Genomic DNA, 21678 nt, shown 5'->3' on the forward strand with positions numbered 1-21678 from the left:
TTTCAGCACATACTCTCTCTCTCTCTCTGGTGTGAATTTTTGTAACTATTTGTCCATCCCCATCCTGAGGTGCCTAGTGAGCCCAAACACATACACACACACAGATAGAGGAGGTTTTTAGACAATAGCTATTTCTCCAGAGATGTATCATTTTTTTAAAAGTGCATTGGAAACCAGAGATATACAAAAAAGCCATAGGTAATACAACAGTTGTTTAAGAGTCATTTCTACTGTAACATTCTAATTTTACTTCAAAAGAGGCAATAAAAACTGTGGATTGCCATTTTATTGCTAGTGGCAGTTGACAGGATAGGCCTAAAACCAGACAAAAAACCTAGATTATAGTAATGACTATGGGGAAACTGTGCCGGTGTTTCTGTGAAGCAAAGGAATGCACCTATTTGTCTGGTGTTACTCAGTCTTTTTGGGAGGTGGGTATTATTTCATTCATAGCTATCACAGAATCTATCCCAAAATCATTAGTTTTTGCCTATGGTTTATTTAAAAATTGGCAAATATGAGAAAATATTTGTCACTGCAGAAAAGCATAACAAACATAAAATATAACAAACCAACAACATCTGTGATTTTTTGTCATATTTAACATTATAGAATGGCATTAGAAATATAATGTGTTTTTCACTTTGTGTATTTCCATAGCTGAGTGAAGATAATAACTTTTTCATCATGCATTACCAAGGAGATTCAGTGCAGTTCCAATGCTATGAAGACAGAAGTTACTATCTGTGTGTGAACAACGACTCACTTGATATTCGCAAGCTGGAAAACAAAGAGCCCAACGAGGACAAAAATTTTTACTTCAGGGTGTCATATTTACAGGAAAAGTAACTTGCCTACCTTTCAGAGGCAGTACAGTTCCTAAGAAGATGAGGAAGTTGGATATCAACTAATTTCTGTTTGAGATAAATTCTTACATTTTCATAATTTCTAAGTCACCAACTTCCTTTATTTCTCTACATTTAATAGCAAAAGAGGAAGGCCAAACTGAAAAACGTAGTAACTGATCAATCTCTGAGTCCGATCTACACAATTATGTTTTTAAGGAAACAAAATATTCTGGTGTGGGAAAATATACAGGGGATATTTCAAAGATGGCAACAATAAGGAACATATATGATCATAAAATGTACTATTAGTTCTGCATGTGGTACGCATTTTACTTTTTAAAAACTGTCTCTTATAAGTTCACCTGAATATGACAAGAAAACTTTCAGAAGTTGTTAAATGCATATGTGCAAATCCTGACTGATTGACTTTGAAAAAGAGGTAGAAAAGGTCTTGAGTCTGTCTGGGGATAAGGGAAGATGCTGGAAGCTGGAAGACAGCACCAAGTCAGCCCATATAGTCCATTATGCAATTTCAGCATCTCTCCAGCATGGCAGCTCTCAAAAAAGATGTACACAGAGCATCAGATCCACAATGTGCAGGCAGAGGGAAGGAGACACATTGAACTGATGGGCCATAACAGATGCCTGCAAACACAGCAGAAAATTGCTCTGACATATTGGCTTCCACTTTTGAGTCATAGAGGGAAATGCAATCATATGTTCTGCAAAGAAGAGTGCAGAACAACATCAGAAAAATAATAATGTTCAAAATTACTGAATAAAATAAACACTAGGTGCTTATGTGGAGTACACTGGAGGAGACATAAGAGTACCTACCTTTGAACAACAGGGTCTGTCAGTGTTAAATGGAAGATGTTGACGCTTAAATGTCCACAGACTATACCCTGCAAAGCATATTTGAAATACCTGAGAAAACAACCTGAAAGTTATCAGGATCACTAGGTGTTAAAGATCTGGTTCTTCATCACTGTACATGGAATCCCACTCTGATTTAGTAGCAATTTTCTGTGATGTAAGTAATTTGAGACTGTATGTGTATAAATTCTAGACATGACACATCCATGCCAAGAGACTGCTGCCTAGCTGCAACAAAACAGCCTACAAGATAACACAGCACTTGTAGGATTAGTCCTGTGTAAGTACAATAAACAATGCACACCTGAAATAGGAATCCTATTGTCAGTCAGTTGATCACACCAATGCACATTGCAATAAGGCAATTTTCTGCTGTAAACTAAACTCCAAAGGTCTGTCAGACCTTAAGGGATTTCACGGCTTGCTTGTTGTATTCTTCAAATAGCAAAAATCTTCATGTTGATTATGCTCATTGAAGAGAGCTTTCAAGTATTTTCTAAGTAATACTTTCAACTTCTGGACCTGCCAAGAGTTTAATAAAGTTAGCATGAAGAAAAAACTCCAAAACTCTAGATATTAATCTCAGCATTTATCACACTAGAATCAAGTTATTTCAGCACAAGAAATAGATTCAGTCATGTTAATTTCACTATAAGATACACTAACACTTAATAGTCATACATCTATTCTTGGTAGTGTAATCACCTCACTAAATTACAGAATGAGCTAGATGGAAAGCTGATGAAAAGATGACAAGTCACCATAAAGCTTGTACAAAGCAATGAATGAAATCAGCATTGCTGATATCACCACAAAAGTAACATTTATCTCAGCTAAATTTGAGTCTGTTTTATAGTTAAAATTTAAATTATGGTTATATGCAGAATTTTGTACTTTTGCCATCTTCCATCTTAATTTTTTTTTTAACAATTCAAGGGAAAATAAGCCCTTATGGAAAACAGAAGTGGCAATTTTGTGAAATTTCAGATTTTATATCTGAGATAGTAATACTATTTGACTCCTTTTCTCATAAAACACAGTAAAGTCAAGCAACTTTGTAACTCTAAATCTACTTAGTAAAGCAAGTTAAAAAATTCTTTACCCTAATCTTTGCTGTAGTCTTATTCTGATCATAAAATCTCTTCAAACTGGACATTTTCCAATCCCCACTAATCTAAGTGTCTTGCAAGTGGCAAATGAGTTTTTATTATGTGAGGTGGAAATCACATAGAAATTTTATTTTAAAATAGAAAATGAAAGCCAGTTAACCTTTTAGGATAGTACAGCTGCTAATACTTTGCAATTAAAAAAATCCAATGTGTCTAACATTTGAATATGAAATATTAGTATTTTTCTGTCAAAACTAATATGGTATTCTTTAACTTTCATTTAACAGATGTGATAATTATTAAAATAATAATATATATTTTGCTCTTGTATTTCTGCCCTTCTAAAGCTGTGCCTTAAATAAAGTACTGCATTTTGTTTGCTTAGACCAATGTAATGCAAGTATTCTTCATATATAGCTTCTAGTATTTTGACCATATTTGTGACTTTCTACAATAAAACCTGTGAGAAGAACTACAATAACTGTGAAGTAGGTGATCCTTCTCTGTGTTACATACACTCCCTTCATTATAGAGAGCCAAAAGGACTAGAAATTAGAATTAGAAATTGTAATTTTCTTGCCTCTATTTAGCCTTTTAAAGGCTATGCTTGCATGTGATGGTGTGCCCTCATTTCCCCATTTCTGCTCAAGCAATGGCCACCAGTGATGTTTGTGGTACATCTGACTGACAGATACAATAGTTCAGGGCCATAACTCTCGCTCAGCAGCCAAGGTCCATAATTCTTGTTCAACATTCAGTAGACACTGAATGTCTCTACAGTCTAAACAAATCTTAATCTCCCATTGGTGCAATTGCGATACTGCTAAAACTTGTAAGCAATCCAAACTATGCAGTTTCATAATCTTCAGTAACACAAAGTCTCAGTAGAAAGACTCATTTATGGCTCTTCCCTGGTGTTAAATTCTCACCTTGTACTCACAATCTTATGCCAAGGGTTCTTTTTACTTAGATAGAATGATGTGGTCAGGGTGCCATCACAGTAAATACAATACATGTGTGTCTTGTAATTCCCATATGACTTAACAGAAGAGTACTCTGCCTTAGGTGATGCTACTTTTATATATTCATGGTATTAATTTTGAAGATATATATAAACAGACATTATTTTAGTGTCATTTTGGTTTTGATTCTGCTTATTCATATTTTGTCTAACCAAAGAAATCATAGTTTTTGTGCTTTAAACGTGACTCCTCATATTTGCTGTTTATAGAAAGAGACTGCAGAGAAGATTCTCTACCATCCCCTCCCTTCATTGCTTCTGGCAAATTACATGGGCTAGCTGGTGCCCAGAAACAAGACACAGGGGCTGCTATTGTACAGCTCCTTGAAGTCCATCTCTAGCACCATCTCGTGGTCTGTTGTAAACTGCTATCCACATTTCATTACATCAGCAAGCTATAAAAATCTTTCATTAGCTGAGAAGAAAAAAACCCAAATTTTTTCCAAACCTGGATATTAATTTCCAGATTACGTAGAGCCTAGATCTTCTGTATCTGGAATGACTAAAGGGTGCAGACTAGCAGGAGAAGGAAAGAAAACTTTCCCCGTCTATTTGACATTTTTAAGGCTATGTCTGCATGTGATGGTGTGCCCTCACTTCCCCCATTTCTGCTCAGTCAATGGCCACCAGTGATGTTTGTGGTGCATCTGACTGACAGATACAATAGTTCAGGGCCATAACTCTCGCTCAGCAGCCAAGGTCCATAATTCTTGTTCAACAGACAAGGGCAAGTTGAGTATGAGGAAACCCCAAATACAGCTGTGTAAGACAACCATCCTCCTTCACAAACAAAGGACAGCACAGGGCTCGTTGAGCTTTCCCATGGGACAACAGGCTGCAGCCAGGATCTCCCTTTGAGCAGGGACATTTTTCAAGGTTAATCCTCGAGGCTGAGAGATTCCTTGTTGTAACAGATCTTTGGAAGGTGATCAAGAGGATCCTAACCTTTGAAATCCTGCCTAAGTGACATAAAGTGACCAGCTCCCAATTGACCAGCTCTGGGACTAAGTCTGGATGTAGCTGCATGTGACCTCCCCTCGTGAAAGAAGTTTAAAAAGCAGCAGGGTCCTTTCTGAACCTGATGACTCAACAGCACAATCTCTGATAGCTCTGCCTGACCCTGTCCTTTGTGCAGAAAACACTTAAGAGCTCTTTTCCATCGAATCTAATAAAACCCCTGTCACATTTACTATGAAACTTTGTTCAATCTCTGGTTTAGACCAAAAACCACATTGTTACATCTCTGTTACAAGTGCAGTGCATCAATCCATCCATGACACAGTTGTACTGTGCTCAGTTTTGGACTTTGCAACACATACTAGAGCAAGGCTGAGCAGAGGCACGAGGAAGTCAGGAAGATGGGGCACATGAGGAGGAAGAGCTAGGACAGCAGCTTTTGTTGACACTGGGGATTAGAAGCAAGCTCTTCACCTGCCTGCAGGGGGATTACAGAGAAGATGGAACCAAACTTTCCTTAGAGGTACACATCGGAAGAATAATAGACAGAAGTCACAAGTTATGAATTCTCACTGCCTGTAAGGAAAAAGAAAAACGCAGAGGATACAGATATTGGAGCAGGTTTTCTGATTACAAAGTATTCATGTTCTGAATTTTTCTAAATTCAGTAGAACAGGGCTCTGTGCAACCTCACCTGATGCTGAAGGTAATCCTTTTGAACAGCTGGTTTGACAAAATGACCTCCAGCAGATCCTTCCAACATAAAATACCTTGTGATCCTATGATTCAAAGGACACTTCTGTGTCTTGGAACTCACAGAGCATTTAATCCAAAGAGTGAAAGAATTCAATAGAAGCTACACAAACATACAGATGAACAATATGAAAGAAAAAATAAATCCTGTTGATTTCACCTCAAGGCACAATGTTTTCAGGATTGCATACAGGCTTGAGGCCAAAAGAAAACACAGAGTCAGAAAAAATGCCATCACAAGTGAAAAATTGCACCTTGATCTTCAGAAAACTCAAATCAAAATACATAGGCTATTTCAAAGCAGAAAACTGTATAAGGAGAGCAAAGGGCCATTTGGAAGATAAAAAGTAATTGTAATATGATTAGCAGGAATATTTAAAAGTTGGTGTCATTTTATCTTATTGTTTCTGATGTAGTTCTTGAAATAATTATCTTCTCAATATTTGAATGATCTCAGTAAGAACATCTCATTAGAGTGAACTCAAGTCTGTTGTGTAAAGATCCTCTTCATTTTCCACCCAACAGAGAAAGTAATGAATAAACTACAATTTTGATGAAGAAATCAAAATATACATTAGGTATTATAACAGTGTTATAAACTAAGGGACCTGATAGACCTAGCTGCAAATGTTGCCTAAATTTCCCAAGCTGCAAAAATTACTATCAGAAAAATTAATTTCCTGCAATAAATGTATTTTTCTCTTATACATATTGAAGTTGAGGCTGAATATGTGCATGTTCTTTCCTTAAACATTAAGATTATCTTTTTAGGCACTATACCAGCAAATATGACATTTTCACTGCTTTCTCATAAAAATATTCACAAAGAGAAAGCCACAAGATTTTCAGTATTCTGGTGAGTTGTTGGTGTAGCAGGCTTCAAACCTGGTGTCAAAGCAGGTAACAGAAGCAATTAGCAGACAATGATCAGAGCTATGAAATTGTTGTTTAAAACATCTTACCTGCCAGTTTATTGACAAAAGGATTCTAAGGTGTTTTACAGAGGCTAAATATAAGAAGTACATGAAAAAAATGGGGCAAGGAGGTCTAGAAAAAAAAGGAGTGAAATTAGAGAGAAAAAACAGTAAAGGATTTTTTTCCTGATATCTAATCTAAACCTACTTGTTTTCAATTTGAAGCTATTGCCCCTTGTCCTGTCACTACATACTCTTATTTAAAAAAAAAAAAACCAACAAACTCTCCAGGTTTCTTGTAGATTCCCTTCAGGTACTAGAAGGTTGCAATTCGGTCTCCCTGAAGGTGCCTCTTTTCCTGGCTGAACAAATTAAATTCTCTTGGCTTATTCTGTCTCTTGTAGGAGAGGTGCTCCATTTTGGTGCCTCTATCATTTTGATGGCTTCCTCTGGACTCATTCCAACAGTTCCATGTTCTTCCTGTGCTGGTATGGATGCTAAATTCTGACAGTGCCTGTACATATTACAGGCCGCACAGCTTCTCAGGCTGGGCCTGAGAAAGTAGTCTGGGAAAAATATGAGAAAGAATTAAAACAATCCTCAGGAACACAAAACAGCCTTGCAGGTGTTGTTTTGTGTTCCTTGTTTTCCTTGCAGGAGAAAGTCAGGGGGGTGGTGTACCCCACTGACCAATGATGGTAATGTAGCAGTTTACTAACCAATAAGAGTTTCCTTTCTGTACTTTCCACGTATCTGTCTATAAAGCAGGCCTGCTAGCAATAAACTGAGGGATCCTCTTGTTCTGACTCCCTGAGAGTCTGTGTTGTTCCTTCCAGCCATTCCCAATCGGGACGACATGCTGGGACCCCAGAGCTGATGCAGCACTGCAGTGGGGTCTCAGCAGAGCAGAGCAGAGGGGCAGAATCCCCTCCCTGGCCCTGCTGCCCACGCTGCTCTGGATGCAGCCCAGGACACGTTTGGCTCTCTGGGCTGGAAGTGCCCATGGCTGGGACATGTCCAGCCTCTCACCCAGCAGCACCCCAAAGCCCTTCTGGGCAGGGCTGCTCTCATCTGTTCACCCCAGCCTGTGTTAATACAGGGGGTTGCCCCAATCCAGGTGCAACACCTTGCTCTATGTTTTGTGTCAGTTTAATCCCAGCCAGCAGCCAAACCCCTATAGCCTCTCACTCACTCTCCCACCAGCAGGATTGGGGAGAGAATCAGAAGGGTAGCAGCTGGAGAACTCATGGATTGAGATAAAAACAGTTTAAAAGGGAAAGCAGAAGCCACACACACAAGCAAAGTAAAACATGGAATTAATTCAGTGCTTCCCATAGGCAAGCAGGTGTTCAGCCAGCTCCAGGAGATCAGGGCCACATCACCTGTAACAGTGACTTGGGAAGACAAACACCATTGCTCCAAATGTCCCCTCCTTTCTCTTTCTTCCTCTCACTTTATAGTGAGCTTAACTTAGCTTGCTGTCACATGGCCTGGAATATCCCTTTGGTAAGCTGAGGTCATCCCCTTCCAGTTTCTCATGTGTCCCTCACCAGTGTGGCAGTACAAGAAGCAGTAAAGACCTTGATTCTGTGCAAGCCCTGCTCAGCAAAAAACAAAAATATCTCCGTGTTATCAACCCTGTGTTCAGCACAAATCAGAAATATAGCCCCATACCAGCCACTGTGAAGGTTAAATTTACACCAGCGAAAACAGCACTCTTTGTTAAACCTCATGGGATTTCTACGGGTGCACTTTTCAAGCTCTCCCAGAGCCTCCTGGATGACATCCCATGTTTCAGGTGTGCCAACCATACCACTCAGCTTGATGACATCTGCAAATTTGCCAAGGGTGTATTCAAACCATTTGTCTAGGTCATAAATGAAAATATTACATAACACTGGTCCTAGTATGGACCCCTGGAAGGACACCTCTTGTCACTGATGTCCATTGACCACAACCCTCTGGATGCCACCATCCAACCAATTTTTCACCTACATAACAATCCACTCAATAAATCCATCTCCTTCCATTCTAGAAAGATGATATTGTCAGAGCCTGCATCAAAGGCTTTACAGAAGTCCAGATAAATGACATCTGTCACCCTTCCCTTGCGCACTGATGTGGTCACCCCATCACAGAAGGCCATTGCATTGGTCTGCCCTTGGTGCAGCCATGCTGTCTGTCCCAAATGTCTCCCTGTCCTACATGTGCCTTGGCACAGCTTCTGGGAGGGTCTGTTCCAGGATCTTCCCAGACACAGAGGTGAGGCTGACAGGCTGGTACTTCCCAGAGTCCTCCTTTCTCCCTTTTTTGAAGATGAGTGCAATGTTTTCCTCTTTCCTGTTACCCAGGACTTCACCTAGCTTCCAAGACATTTTCAAATATCATGGAGAATGGCCTGGAAAATACATCAGCCATTCTCTCAGGCCTCTGGGATGTATCTCATTGGGCCCCAAAGACCTCTGTATGCTCATGTTCCCTAAATGGACATTAACCTGATCTTTACTTAGAGTGGCAGGGACATTATTCTCCCAGTTCCCATCCTGCTGTCCATCCAGTCAGAAGGTTTGTGAAGAAATACTGCCCTTGAAGACTGAGGCAAAAAGCCTTTGAGTAACTCAGCCTTCTCCTTATTCATTGTTACCAGTTTTCCACTCTTTTTTATCAGAGGGGGTCACCTTCTTTGGCCTTCCTTTTGTGGTTAACGTGCCTGTAGAAACGCTTCCCGTTATTCTTTGTGTTCTTTGCCAAGTTCAATTCCAGTTTTGCCTTAGACTTCCTCACCCTTGCCCTGCACAACCAAACTCGATCTCTTCAAGCTCTCTTCAAGCTCTTCTGGTTTTAGCTGCTTGTGCATTTGTTTCTTTCCCTTCAGTCTGACCAGCAGTTCCCTACTCAGCCCTGCTGTTTCCTTGCCTTCCTTCCCCAGTTTCTTGCTCCTGGGGATTGCCAGCTCTTGCACTCTGTGGAAGACTCCCTTGAAGATCTGCCATCTCTGTTCCACTCCCTTGTCCCTGAGGGAAGTCTCCCATTGGATCCCACTGGCTATCTCCTTGAAGAGTTGGGGATCTGCTTTCCTAAAGTTCAGGGCCTGACTTTGTTCCTTGCCCGGCCCATATTCCTCAGGACTGCAAACTCCAGCAATGCGTGATCTCTGCAGCCCAGACTCCCTCCAATCTTGACATTCAAGGTCAGCTCACTCACACTGGTGCCCATCAGATCCAGGATTGCATGTCCTCTGGTAGGGCTGCTGTGTATTCCTTGGCTCAAGAAGGTATCCCTCATGCTTTCCAGGAGTCTCCTGGCTTGCCTGCAGCCCGCTATGCTGCTTTCCCAGCAGATTTTGGGGTGGTTAAAGTGCCCCAGCAGGACAAGAGCCTGTGATCATGGTGCTGCCTGTAGCTGGAGCACGAGGGCTTCATCAGTAGGGTCCCTTTGATCAGGGGTCTATACTTAAAACCAGCCACAAGGTTCCCTTTCTTGCCTTGGTCCCTAATTCTTACCCACAGGCTTTTGACCTACTTGTGGCTGTTCTTCAGAGACAGATGTAGATGACATCTCTACCTCCTGATGTAGAGGGCAACCCCTCTGCCCCTCTCTTTCCTCACCTGTCTTCTCCCAAGATCCTTTAGCCATCGGTAGTTGCACTGCAGCCATGGGATTTGTCCCACAAAGTACTGGCACTTGTCACATGAAAAGGGAGATTTTCCCAAACTCCTAATGTTTGATTAGTCTGTCCGTGCCCAAGGGAAGCCAAGACCCTTGTGCCTGACCAGTCTGTCCTTGTCTTGCTATGGGGACCCTTCACTGGGCAGATCACCAGATTGGAGGGTGGTTCAATTGACTTGTTTAGGATCACACCCCAAACAGAGACACCCCATCATGGGTCTTCTTACCTTTATGCACTGCAAGTGTCTGCTACTGCCCTTGAAGGACTCACATTACCTGCTTACAGAATAACAGTATTTATATATATAATTGACAGGTTAAGGTTCAAGAGTTGCTGGTGATAGTATATGGCTGCAAAAACATATTCAAAGCAATATAGTAATTCAAAGCAGTATACAAACAAGCTTTAATCCCTAATTAAAGGTAACTTGAGATGATGATTGAGCATGCATAGAGTACAGTTCTTACCCGATTGGCTTTCTTAAGGGCAAGGTGAAAGTTTGTTCAATTTATTTACGTTAATGCGACTGCGAAACATACCCAAGAAATGTTGGGAATTTACTTTTTTTTTTTTTAAGTTGAGATACATTTTTTAGGGACTAATTACAGACATTTGGAGTAACAAATGGCAAATAAACATGTCAGTGAGCAGCAAGGGTTGTATTCTTGGCAAGGGAAGGTGATTTGGCCTTAAATAAAAGCAATCAACCATTCAGTGAGAGGAACAGTTTTCACAGGGGACATACAGAGAAAGCAGGTTACAGGCTTCTTATGGCAATTAGAACCTGTTGATGTGTTCAAGGCCATGACATAATTTTCCTTCAAGAGACATTAAAAAAAATTGGTTTATTATAAACAACTAGTTGATTAATGTACTTTGTCTTATTACACATATTTAACTGTGGATTTTAGAATTTAAACTACATATATTTGTCTTAAGTCTATTACAATAATTTCTAATAGGAGGCAAAGATCAGGAAAATTAACTCAACTATACACAGCTTTCCTCCTGATTACTCAAAACACATTTAAGGCTTTGATAGCTTTGAAATGACAATTTAGAAATACAGTTACATTGTGTTCTTATAAAATTTGTACAAACCTAAGTGACAGTATACTTAGCTTTGCACTGAAGTGTGTACTTCTTAGGCTTCGGTCCTGTAGTGTTTATGGCAGGGCATGGTATTTTTATGGGCAAACAGATGTTATAATTATATTCTGTTTTGTCTTTTAATCCTGTTAAATTTCTGAAAACACTATTTTAATTCATGATAATGAACTCTTTTATTTAAAACCTAAGATTAATCTCTATTTCTTTGCCAGAATTTTTCTGCTTCCATGTGGCAATACCCTAAACCTAGTAATATGACTTGAAGTTGACTTTTAAATTGAATTTCATAGGGCCAGGAATTTACTATGGACAGCTGAAAATTATGATCTGTATAAATACAGAACAACCATGAAAATTGAAGGAATCAGCTGAGCAATAGCTTCTGGTTATGAAACTGGAGATGTAATAGACATTCAGTTGATAGTTATTTAGCCCAGAAGAACTTATATTCTTTATGCTGCCCCTTAAATTTGAAAAAGAACTAAAATCCATCAAAAGTATAATGATCTACAGGAGAGAGCATGTCAGACAAAGAAATGCACTGTAATCCCCTTCCTTTCTTGCCTGAAATCCTAGTCTCTCTATCCTTTGTTATACTTTCTTATCATGTCTGACCTTAAACATCTAAACAAACTCTGTTGGAATAACATTTCAGAGAGGTCCAAGTTCTGACTACAGACCCTTAATCATTCAATGATCACAAATTAAGGCGTCTACACTTTTAATTGCTCTAATAATTATGTATTTATTAACAATAAGGATAAAGTAAGCTGCTGACAAGTGATTCTCCCACTCCTACACAAACTAGCTAATCTTTCCACTCCTACACAAACTAGCTAATCTGTGGGCAATTTTATAGTATTGTCAACAATGAACAGAAGAAACACTGTTTATCTAATGCTGGTAGGAAAATAGACATACTAATATAATTGCACTGTTATACCAAATCATATACCTTATCAGAATGACATATGCTTTTGGTAAACAAAGAGATTATCAGCTGTATACACTGAATTATTAATTTAAAAATGGTTAATGTTTTATTACACAAATCTACTGTATGAGTTACTTAACTGTCACTGAGAGCAAAAGGAATTCTGATGAAGGAATTTTTTGGGAGTTAAGACAGAGAGATTGCAATATCAGCCATAACCTGAGATATAATAATGACTATTATAATGTTTTTTAGCCAGTCCTCACCTACCTGGGGGATATAGAACCATCTTTTTCTGTGTTTAGGAAGACTACCTTATTGCTCCCATTGTTTCTATCTTGTTCAGCACAAAGGAAATGAAGATATTAACAAGCTGATTTCTATTAAAATGTGATGGTAATGAACTCTGTTGTCCTTAATGGAAGACCTGTCTCACAATCCTCTACATTCTACTGCTGACTACATTTAAAACAGTTAAGTACAACAGTACTGCCCTAGGCAGTGGTACTGCCATCATCTGTTTCGTTGGGTTTAAATGTTATGCTTCAATTTGTATCAGAATACAAATATTTTTAATTCTGCTCTTACTTGGGTCTTAAATAGGACAAATCACCAATCACACTTTTACCACAGTGATGCACGCTAGTAACACCTGAGACAATTTAAAAATAAGGACAATGGTTTTCTTGGCCAGATCAACCAGCATGAAGTAAGAGGGCTAAGAAGTTGGCATTTGGAAAACAGAGGCTCTGAGGATTTTCATTTGGAACCTGCTGGTGTTGGCAGAGGCAGACTCTAGAAAGGCTTTAGGGCTACTGTGAATTACGGTTTCTCAGATCTCCTAGTAACTGTTCTGTTTCTTGAACCCTTGCCACTTCAGCTACACAATGAAGACTGTAGTTGAATTCTCTTCTGTTTGAATGGGTTTCTAATATAAGAGAATGACCAAAATATGAAAATACAGCACTAAAGCCTTGTTGAAGCAGGTCAGACACAGTTGTAAAAACTGAAAAAATTTTACCTTATGTTTAGAAAAGAATTTACCTTGAAAGTAGGTCATTAACTGGGATGTGATTTCATAGGCTGAAAATTTAATCTCAGAAATAAAGTGCCTCTTTCTCAGGGTACACTTTGAAAATGTTTTGTGTTGGCCAGTAACTGACTAGTTCAGCAAACAGATGAATCAAATATAGCTTGGTGCTGTCTCATAACAAAAGTCTAAGAAAAGATCAGCTATTTGGTTTCATTTTTAGCAAAAGCATGGGAAGGTGATAAAAAACCTGAAATTCAAGATGGAAAACCCCTTTTTACTGTACATGCTGGAATAAGGAACTGCTTTACATCGTCATCTAGCAGTCTAGTTTATATAGTGTAGCTGCTCATATAGTAGCTGTGAATCATATAACATTCTAGTGTATTTCTAGCAGTAAAAAATATATTCATGAAATATTATCTATGTCAGAACAGTAATTTTAATTGGATTATCAGTTTCAGTACTTTATGTTCTTAAATTGCCATTTTTTAGAAGTGATTATATTTTAAAGGCAGACTTCATCACTTCCCCCAGACCTCTGCAAAGAGATTCAGGAATATTTTCTGGACAACTTGCTTCCTCTCAGTTCTCTTTGAAATCAGTACAGAAGGTCTATTTGTTGATCTTTCCTCTTGCAACATACAAAATAGCCCAGCACTGGCAAGAAACCGCACACTTGTAGCCAAAGCAACTCTCCCCAGCCCATGCCCTGATCCACATCCCCCCACCCAAAAATAAAGAAAAAATGAAAAAGGAATAGAAACAGAAAACTAGAAAGGAATGAGGTTAAGGAATAAAATCATAATGGAAAAGGAGAAACCGTTCTACATCTGTTTTGAATTATCAGGAAATGTCATGCAGTATCTACTATAACAGGTCTGAAAGCCTTTCTTCAAACAGCAGCATGAATTGTGGTGGCCATGTAAAGATCAGGAAACAAACAGCATTTAAGAATGCTCACTTACCAGCCAACCATCCCCAAACTACAAATCAGTAAAGAGCTGAAAAAGGAGGGTTTCTCCTGAAATACATTATTTTCAACTGCTTTAATTCTCAATGAAAATGAATTATTAGTACTAGCATAACTATACAGAGAATTCTCCAATCCAGTCTTCCTTTCTCTCTGAAATATGGAATAACTGTATTTTGAATGCAACAAGCAGAAAACACATTTTCACAAAATTAGGGAGTTCTTATAAAATAGTCCAAGAATCAACCATAACAGCAAAAAAAAAAAAAAAACAAAAAACAAAAAACAAAAAACAAAAGATGATTGCTATAATTTTTCAGAATTCTGAGTGGTTTTCAGCCAAAGCTGAGGAGGACAAATTTTAGCAAGGTTTTTATTGGTCCAACAGGCAAATTTGCATAGACATATATGGCAAAATTCACAGGAGGAAATTGTTGACAAAAATTATGTAGTGCTTTGCAATGCTATGTTAGCCAGAGGCATTCTTTGTATACCTTAATTTCTTAGCATTAAGCAATTATATCCTGAGTTACTGCAGCTACTACATATGCAGTTCCCAAATTTGTGTGTGCATTTGTTTCAGGCTTGCAAGAGACTTATGGGTTTTCAGACACAGTAATGAAAGAAATAAACAAATTTAAAAGAATGATTAAAACATCCTGAAAGATCTCAAATTATATATATCAAATAGACAGTGAAATAACAAGTAGTATAACCTACATTTCATACTGCATTCAAAAGACAAGAATACTACATTTTATGAATAAGATTGCAATATATTTTTTGGTCATTGAGGAACTACATCAATTACTTGATACTATAACATAGCTAAATTCAGGGTTTTGCATACATACCTTGTCTACTTATAAAGATAATTCAAAAATTTATTTGTTTATCATTTATTAAAATATGAATAAAAAATTCTCAATGTTCTAGGAGTTGCTGGAGATAAAAAAGTTAAGAACAGGCTTAGTTAATAAATTATACTTACAGTTATGTCAGATGAACTTCAACTAAAGATTCTGTACTAAATGACATATTTAAATGATAATTGGAAGAGAAGCATGCATGAGTATCACACCATACAGGGAGGAACAGAAACTTGAAATCCATCTCTGGTATTGAAGTGAGATGAACATCTCTGCTTGTTGCATTCTTACTTTTTAAAATTGATAGTTGTTCAGCTACATCTTTTTCTGATCTTTGTGATTATAAACATTACAACTATTTAAGACATTCTTTGTCGAGGAACAAAGTCAAGTGTTTTTCACTGAAGATCAATCCCTGATCAAGTTCTGATTAATAAAAATTATAGGGAAAAAAACTACTTTGTGCAAGATTATTTGCACAAAGATAAAATTAATATTTTATTTAAAGATTAAATTTAAAGATAAAAAATAAAGATAAAAATTAATTTTCCTTTCAATTAATATTTTCTTCAAGCTTAGAAAGAAGTGGTGATTTCTATTTACTCCTTGAGCTATAATGTAAAATTTTCTGGATTGCAGATCCTTGGCTGCTGTAAGTGTTAGAAGTCTCATTTCCATTGCTTTTTAGTTTACTCTGATAAGTGAACAAATAATAGAAAAATCATCCATAAATGAACTGTAAGAATCTTTTAAAAGAATCTAAAGAAATCTTTAATGAGAATTTTAAAACTTTTTAAATTCAGTTAAAATAGCACACACTTAACATTAAAACCATTAAGATTAAATTGTATTTAAAATAGAAAGCAGATGAATTAAATGTCTTCCGACCTCATTCGTTATTATATGGTACATTTCTGTTTCCATTATATAAACTGGAAAAAACTCCAGACCTTGGTGTTCACAGCTTAATTAAATGAGTATTTAGAAAACACAGCTCCATACCCTGATCTTCAGAAATTCTTACATTTCAGGGACAATTCATTCTCCACAACAAAGACAAAAAGTAAAGGACTTAGCATTTAATAATACAAGCAGGTTTTGGATAAAAGCACAGTACCCAACATCTTCCAGTCAAAAAGACAGAAACTCCTCGGTGATTAATTTTTATTTCTCGTGGCTGTTTGTCTCACTAGAACCCACTGGGTGGCAGGGTTTGTATTTCTTTGAGCACTCAGTGTATTCCCACGTTGCAACTGTGTTTGGTGAGCTCCACCGCCTCAGGAAGCTGCTCAGTGTAAATGAAAAAGCATCTCTACTTACGGTCTGTGGGTTTGCAGGTGTAAGGTGTCCTCCCAAAACATCAGGAGGAAGTTCATGTAGAAAAGAGTGGCTGCTAATATGTGAGCAGAAAAGATGGTTGAAATACTACAAACAATGGCTAAAAAAAACCAAAACAAACCAACCCAACCCCCCAAAAAACCCCAAACCCAGACAGTATACTAGAAAAAACATTAAAATAAATATATAAAACAAATAAATAAAAAATTAAAAGAAAAACCAAAATTGGTTTGGATTCTTTCATTTTCTTATAATGAACCCTAGAAAGAGCCAGACATAGTCATCCTAACAGTGAATATTCCATCCTCCTCAAATATCTTGTAAAGGCAACAGGACAAAAAAAATCTAAGGAACAGAGGAGTGTTGAAAATTCTCAGCTTAGGGGTGTCAAGGATAACAAAAAGGAAAGGTGTCAGAGTATACTCTGGTTACTGCCGCAGTTTGGGTTTACAGTTTAGGATTTACATTACTTTTATCAGCAAGTTGATCCTACAACAAATGGTCCTTTAGTTAGATCTGGATATATGCAAGATGATATATCAGGGAGATGATTACACTGATTTTTTTTCTGATGTAATAGTTTTAGGGCAGACGGTAACATTTGCAACTGTATGATCTCCACAAATTAACACATGGCATGACCTTCAGTCATTAAGGATAAAACATAATCAAGTCTACATCTTGCTAAAGCCTTATTTATTTCTCAGTTTTGCCATTTGGTTAAACTTCTAGCAATATTCCTAGAGAGATTTTATTGCAAAGCCTATTGTGTGAAAAAACACCGATGTGAATTATAAGATTCTTGAATGCCTCTACTAAAATTCTACAAATGTTTTAGATTTTTAGTCTATATCCCATAGAGCAGTATGAAATTACTTCATTTTTCCCTTATTATTCTCTGATAATCCCCTGAAATACAGAAAACTGAAAACCATTTTATACTAAAGGCATCATAAAAACAATCAAGATAATGGACTAATTCTGTCACCAGTCACAGATTCACTTTCTTGAGAAATCATCTTAATCCTCATTAAAACTCATTAGAATTCCAATTAAAATTAAAATTAAATATAAAATTCCAAGAAGTCCAAGAATGTTTTTACTCACTATTTTAAGGTCATATAGCATTCAGCCTTTACTTTATTTTTCAATCATAACTGTTTTTTTACATTATAGTTTCTGATATGTACAACATATCATTCTCTGTATGTTGAACGTAACAGATATGTAAGTATGTGGAGATATAAATACCTCTTTTTTTTCTTTTTTTTTCCAGAAATTAATGTTGACTGCCATGATGCACAGAAGGCTGATAGTTTTATACTACACTGGACACATAGCTGCTCAGAATGTCATCACAGTAAACCAAAATCACAATCACTTATACCAAGTCAGTTAAGCAGCTGAAAGAACTGACTTACATTACCTTTAGGAAGTGATACCTTACTGTTTGTATAAAATACTTTAGACAAATATCTTAAAGAAAATTCCAACCTATTTATTGCAAACTGACAAATGGTTATCCAGAACTAGCTATTTTGAGCTGCTCGTATTACTTGCAAAACAGAATTTAAGACTTCCCTTAGTGTTTCTGTCCTTATAGATCAGGACAGACACAAATTGTCCATACTGACTTTAAATAGCCCCCTATTCATCATGTTGTCAGTTTTGGATGTACTTCTTGGGTATCTAATTTTAGCACATGATGTGCAATTAGCTTAAATGTTTCACTCATAGGTCTACACTTGATACCACATGTGCTAGGTATTGAATTGCTGTTGGATTACTCCCACTTACCCTACCTGTCTATTAAAAGTCTTTGTTTAACGAGAAAATTTAGTGTTTTCCAGTAAACTGTTGGCGCAAGAAAGCCCTCTTTCTCAGAGGGCTATTCTCTATCCTGTCCCTACGATAACCTGGGACAAGAATGTTCCGAATTTCCTGTGTAAAGAGGAGCAAATGTGAACCATTTAGAAATGTCTTGCTCATTGCTGTCGTGTGTTGCACACAGTTCATTAATCACTTCTATGACAGATATTCCGGAATAGAAATATTTCTAAGAAGATAAATCCTGCTTTCACCAAAAAATACTTGATGAAATTTTAGTATAACTTTCAAGGGGTAAAATTACAATCTCCTTTACAACTTTATAAAATGTAAATGTTTAGATAAGCAGGATTTGTTGCTACAGCCAAGAAAGACCCAGATACACAAAGAATAGTAAGCACTTCTGAAGGCATGTCAGCCAGAAGTGGAAGAGAAAGAAAAAGAAAAGGGAGTGTAACCCCCACCCATGATGAGCAAAGTAGTAGAAACAGATTAGTAGAAGGCTCAACAAATTGAAATGCTCAACTAATTTTTTGCCTCAGTCCTCTCTGTCAATCGTTCTTCACAAACATTAAGTGGATGGACCACAAAGGAGAGAATTGGGAAGGAAGGAAACCCGCACCTGCTGTAAGGAAGTATCAGATGCTTATGACCACCTGAGGAACCTGAAGGTACATAGGTCTCTGGGATCACAGAAGATGCATCCCAGAGACCTGAAGAAACTGGCTGATGTAGCAGCCAAACTATTCTTTGTGATACTTGAACAGTCGTGGCAGTCAGGTGAAGTCCTAGGCAACGGGGAAAAAAAGAGACATTGCACCCATTTTTATAAAGGGTAGAAAGGAGGATACTGGGAAATACCAATCTGTCAGCCTCAGCTCTGTGCCTGGGAAGATCATGGAATAGATCCTCCTAGAAGCTGTGCTAAGGCACATGGAGGACAGGGAGGTGACTTGAGGAAATCAGCACTGCTTCAACAAGGATAAGGCTTGACAGAACAATGGGTTGGTCTCTTACGATGGAGCACCTCCATCAGTGGAAAGGGAAGAGCTAAGTATGAAATGTGTCTGAACTTCTGTAAGGTCTTTTACATGGTGCTTCTACAATAGCCTTCTCTCTAAAGTGGAAATACATAGTTTGATGGATGGACTGCTCATTCCATAAGGAGCTGACTGGGGGATGCCATCAGTGAAAAGTGGTCCATGTCCAAACGTACATCATGACAAGTGGCACACCTCAGGGGTCCTTACTGGGATCACCACTGTTGCATATCTTTATCCCTGACATAGATGAAGGAATTGAGTGCAGTCTCAGCAAGTTTATTGACAAAACCAAGCTGTGAGTGGTCGTGCTGGTTTTGAACTAATTGGTGAGAAGGGAAGAAGCCACTCACGGAGATAATTTTCTAGGAGGGGTTTCTGAGAGCTTCCTCTGTGCCTAACGAAAACCAATAGCTGGCTAGTTCTGAGAACTGACAAGTTGTTGAACCATTTAGAAGTTGAGTCCACCTCTGTAAGATTCACATCTAAAGACAGGCAAGCCCAGGAAATCTCTCTTTTACTTCCAGCTCTGAAGAGGTAACTGGGTGCCAGTCAGGCTGGCCCCACTCCACTGCAGCCCGAGCAGCCTGGTGGGGCCAGGCTGGACCCTGCAGTGGCCAGGCTGGGGGAGGGTCCAGCCAAGGCTGGGCTGGGTTGTGGCTGCTAACATCTTGCTGACACTAAGCCTTGTGCTGCTGCTGGCCCGTGCCAAACTCGGGTCCACTGAGCCCCAGGAGTGGCTCTGGGCCAGGCCAGGCCCTCTCCACTGTGGCCCTATGTGGCCCCAGCAGCTGCCAGGCAAAGAGAGGGAAGTCATCAGCCCACAGCTGAAATTGAAGGAGGCCAGAGACCAGCCATGCGGCCAGAGCAGCTGCCACTGTTCTGGCTGGGCCCCCTGAGATCTTGGCACATCCCCATCTGTGAAATCCATCACTGTGACTCCTTTGGCTACTGCCCAGCAGGAACTATCATGACCGTCCGCAGGTCTGGGTGAGATATTAACTCTTTCACTGCACAGATGAAACTTGCAAAACATTGATTCTCTCTTGAGTGAGAGAAAAGGACAGAATGAAGACTTGTAGAGGACAAAATGAAGACACCAAGATCAGTAAAGGAGTCAAGTCCCAGATAGAAGGAGAATGAAGAGATGCCTTACTATTGGGCTGAAAGTTCTTTTGGTAAGGCCATGGAGCTGGACTATGATACACTAGGGACTAGAATATGCCCTTTAATTCATGAGAAAGTATGGGTGGGTGGAGTGTTCAAACTGTAGACATGAGCAGAGGCATCCATAACGAAGCAAAATAGATGTGGAAGTAGCTGTGATCCCATGAGAGGCTTGAACAGAGGCAGAGTGATGTAGACCCTTTGCTCTCAGGGACAGAAGAAGACCTATGTCCCCAGAGATGAAGTTGATCACAGTGATAGATGAAGAGAACCTTTGCTTTTGAACAACTCATCCTTAAAATAATACTGCACAAGATGATATGGCCCATTAACTCAGGTGTGGAAAGGCTGTGGAAATGGGAGGAACTTCATGACTGCAGATCTTCCAGGCAGCTGTTATTCGTGGAAATTAAAAGCCATGAGAGAACTGTTTCTTCTGGAGAAGTCACCATGGCATGGTGAGAGAAAATTCATCTCCCTACAAGAAATGATGAAAGACTATTGTAGAGGTGGTAACTGATTGAAAAACCCCAGATTTCATCTCTATGTTGTCAGCTGGGAAAGAAAAGAAGTCAGGCAGGGGGAGGCAAAGGGTTCTGAAGGTTTTATTCTGAATTTTCTTATTCTTTTAGTTCTGTTAATAAAGTTTTCTTCATATATTTTAAGTTTTGAGCCTGCTTTGCCTTCCTCCTAATTCATATCTCACAGCAGGAAATGAATAAATAATTCTAATAGGTGCACTGGCGATTTTAGCCAGGGCTAAACTCACTACATTATTTGTTGTGTTGGCCAGGAAACTCAGATTGGCAAACCTGAACCACTACAGTGGTTTACTTTCAGGTTGAGAGTACAACCACTCAGGTTCACAAATGTGAGAGAGAATGCCATACAGGACTTTGACAAACTTGAAAAACGAGCCTACACAAACATCATGATATGTTGTGGTGCGTTTTTATTTTACAGTTCATTGAATGATTTAATGTCAATGGTCTGTTCTGGTCCCCCCTGCCCCCGCCCTTGCATTTTATATTCTTCCAAGCTGGATTATTATTTTCCACCCCTTTGCCCTTCAATCACTGCAATCCCCACCCTGTATTCCAGTCCTTCCTTGTCCCTCATTATAAACTCTGTCCCTAGTTCTGGTTCTATCCCTGTCAGTCCCCTGTAAACCCCGCCCTACTGGAATTCCCCTAAGGTATGACTCCCTGTTGGTACACGTGACCTGTCTTCTCCACCCCTTTT

At 38.7% G+C, this 21678-nt stretch overlaps 1 protein-coding gene across 2 annotated transcripts in view; it reads left to right on the top strand.

Annotated features, from left to right (window-relative positions):
• LOC107215924 overlaps positions 1–21044 on the top strand; it is a 39362-nt gene extending 18318 nt beyond the window's left edge. The window contains exon 7 of one of the 2 annotated variants that reach the window (XM_033520507.1): positions 17679–21044. In XM_033520507.1, coding sequence (XP_033376398.1) covers positions 17679–17801 — 123 coding nt within the window. In that variant the 3' untranslated portion in view covers positions 17802–21044. Of the gene's footprint in view, positions 1–660; positions 3970–17678 lie in introns of those variants that run through there. The other variant, XM_015652325.3, reaches the window with a different exon arrangement.
• The last annotated feature ends 634 nt before the right edge of the window (positions 21045–21678 follow it).

This window comes from Parus major, chromosome Z (genome assembly GCF_001522545.3).
Source record: "Parus major isolate Abel chromosome Z, Parus_major1.1, whole genome shotgun sequence".
Classification (NCBI taxonomy): Eukaryota; Metazoa; Chordata; class Aves; order Passeriformes; family Paridae; genus Parus; species Parus major.